Genomic DNA, 5,332 nt, shown 5'->3' on the forward strand with positions numbered 1-5,332 from the left:
TTTTCTTTCTTTTTATTTTCCTGTAAGCAAACAAAACAAGCAAAAAAAAAATGGCCACAACTAAGGATTTTCCTAACATTTTTGATATTCTTCAAGAATTTACGGAATGTTTACAAGATCCGGTGAAATTTTTTTTTATGACAGCATATTATTGATGTTTTTAAGCAGGAGCTGTGGTGTGGAGTGGAAAAATAGATATTCGAGTTCCATTTCTTATATTTGTGCTTAGGCAAAGTTAGGCTTAATTTTTAATGGTTAATGTTTAACCAAGTTTTACACGCCAAATTTAGATATTCAAGTTTAAGGGCCAATTTTTCAGAACTAGTTTATCTGCACTGAATTTTTAAACTAAGTTTTAAAAGTTTAGCGGTTGACATTAGTTTAATTCGCTCAGCTTTAAACTACCTAAGCTTGAGCCTAGGCACTTTGAACAAGTAGAAGCAATACGAAGCAATAAAGTAAAAACAGCAAGAGCAATGTTTTTTGTTTTTGCATCTGGTTCTTAAAATGCCAAAATCTACAAAAAAATTGAGAATTTAGAGCAATTTAAATAAAAGTTGACAATTTAGAGACCAAATAAATGCAAAGAAACCAGCCTACTAAAAAACTTGCATTAACTGTATGGAACAGAATACTGATTATCTGACGCAAAAGCTTTTTGACAGATAATTTGTAATTGATATTCGGTATTTAGTATTGGCCCTCACAGAACATCGTCTCATAGAAAATCAAGCAAGAAGATTAGGCGTTTACACGCATTATTTCTGTCGTAGCTGCAGAAATGAGGAGGAGTTGGAAACAATTCAACACCTTTTTTGCACATGCCCAGCTCTAGTCAGAAGCAGGAACCGCTATTTAAAATCCTACTTCCGAATTTATATCCGGCCAAGGCCTTTCAATAAAATATTTCTTCAAAGTCTAAATCTATCAAGATTTGGCTTAGTCATTCGAGTTTACCTTTATTAAATCATGGAAGGAGATTAGGCGTTTACACGCATGATTTCTGTCGTAGCTGCAGAAATGAGGAGGAGTTGGAAACAACTGAACACCTTTTTTGCACATGCCCAGCTCTAGTCAGAAGCAGGAACCGATATTTAAAATCCTACTTCTTAACGAATATAGATAATCTATACACTTTAGGTATCAACAACCTTTTACGCTTTGTCAAAAGCTCAGGATGGTTCAATATGGAGAGGGAAATGTGTTCCAACCCCTGCGGCTGACAACGGACCCATCTCGTGGTCTAAGTGGCATCGTTGTCTCTATGTGCGATGCGGCTGCCAAATCTAACCTAACCTAACCTTCGGTATTTTTCTCTCTAAACAAAAGATTAGGTCTGTTCATCAAGCAAATAATTTGTAATAATTGTTACGAAGTATCTATAGGGTTTTGGTGTTCATGTGTTCCAAAAAACTAACAAAGTGGGGGAAAGTGAGAGAGCTAAATTACATTTTATTTTGAGAGGAAGTTGCAAGTTTTTACTGGATACATTTTTACTTGTAAGAATTTGCAAGTGAAAAACAGCTGATCACAATGTAAAATAAATTAAAATTTGCGAATCAAGTCAAAATTCTAAAGCTAAATAAAATTGGTAAATAAAATGGAGAATGTAAGTACATATATTTTTGATAAATGTTATAAAGTTTATTTGAAGTCATACTCGTATATTAAATAGGAATCGGCCAATGATATTGAGCTATGTACTACTGACCCACAGCCTCCAGTCACCGTCGCTGTAGTTTCCGAAAGACGAATCGAAAGCTTTGAATCTATCTTTTGTGTTTTATTCTTGTACTTCTTGGCTATTAACTAATTTGGCAATACATATATAATAAATATGTACATACATACATACATATGTAGGCATAGGCAAGGAAAATATGAAAAAAAGAATTGTTAATGGAATGTACTTCATCATGGGCAAAATAAACTCATGTGATGCTAAGCTCGTTATTTTGCATTTTATTTACTGTTTTTTTAATTTAATACGATGTAGCTGAACTGAAAGTTTTTTACCTTTTGCGATTTTTCTGTTCGTAAAACTTGCAAGTTGTTACTGGTTTTGCGTTCATGTACAGTTTTCTATATTTTTCTCTTTGAGAGCGATTTCTCAGAAATTAAGTTACTGGATACTTTTTACATGGACAGACCTATTGAAAATTTGGAAATAACAAAAATGTCACATACAATTGACGGAATATCGGAGCGAACTACAACGGGGTTTGCAAAGACTGCCAGAAATTGTTACTGTCACTGTCACTCCAGCAACATTCCCCGTATGTAAGTATGTGGGAATGTTTATGCTGCTACAACAACAACAACAACTGGTACTTTTATTAGGTGCTTGGAACAAATTCGCGGTTAATAACCTGAGAATAAGAGAAATATAGTATTACCGAAATATAGTTCATAACAAAACACTTTTTAAAACCGGATTATCTCAGCTGATATCGAGCTCCCCAAATCCTTTAATTATTTTCATATAGAGAAGCTTATTCTCCCGGTTCGGCAATTTGATGTTTTAAATGAAACTGTAATATTTGGTGGGGATATGGCAACCACTTAATATGTATTTTGGCATACATATATCGATTTTTGAACACCTTTTGCACTATCGGGTCTTAGGTGATGTAAGCTTAAAAAGTATAAATAAATTTCTAATTCATTTTAGATTTTTAATTAAAAGCTCAAAACTTAACCGCTTTATGAGAATGCAATCGGCCGGTGGTTAGAAAGAGATTTATGATTTATGATATAATGTTTGGCTTGCAATTATTATAGCTAATTTCTTTGGAACCTTTCGATAAACTGTTTATAATCCAGGCATTGAGAAATTACTGTTTTAGGTGTGTTGCTGTAGCACTTCACTAGGTCCTGCTATTGCCGTGTAGTCACCGATCGAACTCGTCTAACTCATGTAACGGTAGACCCAGGAAACGCGCTGTTTTAAGAGTTTACGTCTAGAGGGAGAGGGGTTTAGGGTGAGTGAGTTTGAGAGGACATGTGAATAGGAGGCTAGTATCGTGCGGTGGGCCTTCAAATGCCGGACAAATAGTGTATTGAGTATGTCGGGGTCGGTTCTGGATAAGTAGGAGTTTAACCTACTACAATATCCAGATCGTATGTGTTTTTCCCCCCAAAAAACACTAGTATAGCTGATTGGTTATGGAAATCAAACCCAATATGAAAAAATAGGTTTCAAGCTTGCAGTTTGACACGTCGATAATCAATTACTTGATTCCGTATACCGTGCACGATGCCCCTACCGTCGGAAAATAAATAGTAATTAAAAGGGGTGCCTCGAAATTTCATCCCATTGTATATGTTCAGTAATGAATCTTTAACTTTCCAACGTTTGAATCCACTTTCCAGAAAAAAACTTAATAAAGCCACGTGTGAAATGAGCATTATTGTCATGAATATAAATCTCTACCATCGCTAGGTTAGAATCAGCTGTGACTTGTTTACGATTTTAGTGTTATCATTAAAGGATTTAATAACATTAGATAAGCCATATCCGCTATGCTGGCATTGTGAATTTCAGCTTGGATCATATTATTATTATTCGAAATTACACAAGAATATCCAGCTTATACAATAGAAATTTATTCGTTTGCACATGCATGTGATCAAGCACAACTGCGGCCAATTGGTGATTCGGCAAGATTGGTGACATACTGAGCTCATATGTATATACACAATGAGTGATACAGGCTGGAAATATGTTTTGTGTGGCGGCATGGCCGGTGGCACAGAAGTGCTCATCACATTTCCCACCGACTACGTAAAAACACAGCTGCAACTAGATGAAAAAGGTAAGGAAGTATTTGTGAAGAATGTAAATGAAATTTGTTAAAAAAGCCATCTCCATTAGGCGATAAAAAGAAGTACAGTGGTGTGTTTGATTGTTTTAGGAAGACTACAAAGCAGTATGGCTTCTTCGGGCTCTACCGTGGAATGAGTGCTTTACTTTATGGCAGCATACCAAAAACAGCAGTATGGTAAGTATGTAGGACAATATATGATACATGATTAATGCTGGTGAATATTCTAGCTTTGGCTCATTTGAATATTTTAAGTCATATTTAGTGGATGAAAACAAAATTTTGTCAACGTACAACAGCTTCTTGTGTGGGTTTGCCAGTGGCATAATAGAATCCATTGTTGTCACAACACCGATGGAAACCTTAAAGGTGAAGCTTATAAATGATCGACGTAGTGAGAAACCGCGTTTTCACGGATTTTTTCACGCTGCCCGTGTCATTTTAAAAACTGAAGGTATGTACTTAAGTCGTCCTACTCCTTAAAGCAGTTATCTGGTAGCGTTGATGAAGTCGTAGTCATTGACCCTTCTATTAGTTTAACCCTCCGTTTGGCACTCGGGTTTGGCCAGGTTGGCTTTTTCGACTTTGAGCGTGAATTAATTAAAATTTAATTTTTTATCGATTTATGGCTATAACCTTTTAAATAGGATCCTCGAACAGGACGAAAACATCGTTTTACAAAAGGTGATCAATGGAGGGTTAAGACGATTGTTAGTAGTTGTCAGTTTTAATTAGTAACTAAGCTATTTCATTATTTTCGGTACAAAACTAACCAATTTCTTATTTACTTGCTATTAGGATTTCGAGGAATTTACATGGGCCTTACACCCACGCTACTCCGACAATGCTCAAATCATGCAATCCGTTTTCCAGTAATGGAGACATTCAAGAATTACTATAAAGGCGACGACCCAACACGGAAGCCACCGAAATGGCTAGTGGCTGTTGTTGGATTGATAGCAGGTGGCAGTGCGGTGTTGGTCAATACACCAGTTGATACTTTAAAAACGCGCATGCAAGGTCTAGAAGCAGCTAAATATGAAAATATATTAGATTGTGCATTGAAAATATATCGTAACGAAGGAGTGTTGGCGTTTTATAAAGGCATGATACCAAGATTCGTACGGTTATCTCTACAAGCTTGTTGTATTTTTACACTGTACGATGTGTATACGGAAGCATTCGATGAAATTGAAAATTTTTCAAGAGGAAATAAAATTAAAAGTTGATGATTAGTATACTCTCTCTAAACGGACACCTCTACTAGACACAAACTCTTCTTGAACCGACATTTTACTCTTAGTTTCGGAATAAATTATCCGTTGTTCAGAGGATAACTCTTTTGAGCGTACAACTGATTTTCGACAGTTGTTATATAGTCAATTTGTGTAATAATATAGATAGAACAAATATTTATTTTTAAAATGTATATTAAATAATTATGTAGAGAACTGTATCGCACAAGATATTTGTGAACGATTTCAAAATAAATACTCAAACAATTGTTA

The 5,332-nt window shown here is 35.3% G+C and overlaps 1 protein-coding gene across 2 annotated transcripts; it reads left to right on the forward strand.

Moving 5' to 3' along the window:
- Nucleotides 1-3,443: 3,443 nt before the first annotated feature.
- LOC128857243 (tricarboxylate transport protein, mitochondrial-like) lies at nucleotides 3,444-5,332 on the forward strand. Of its 2 annotated transcripts, none has more exons than XM_054092901.1 (4): nucleotides 3,444-3,815; nucleotides 3,875-4,001; nucleotides 4,055-4,278; nucleotides 4,623-5,332. In XM_054092901.1, the coding sequence occupies exons 1-4, from the start codon at nucleotides 3,701-3,703 to the stop codon at nucleotides 5,051-5,053; spliced, it is 897 nt and encodes a 298-aa protein (XP_053948876.1). In that variant the 5' UTR covers nucleotides 3,444-3,700; the 3' UTR covers nucleotides 5,054-5,332. The 2 variants fall into 2 exon arrangements, with proteins under 2 accessions (XP_053948876.1, XP_053948885.1); XM_054092910.1 differs by having other exon boundaries at nucleotides 3,722-3,815; nucleotides 3,915-4,001; nucleotides 4,080-4,278.

This window comes from Anastrepha ludens, chromosome 2 (assembly GCF_028408465.1).
Source record: "Anastrepha ludens isolate Willacy chromosome 2, idAnaLude1.1, whole genome shotgun sequence".
Lineage (NCBI taxonomy): Eukaryota > Metazoa > Arthropoda > Insecta > Diptera > Tephritidae > Anastrepha > Anastrepha ludens.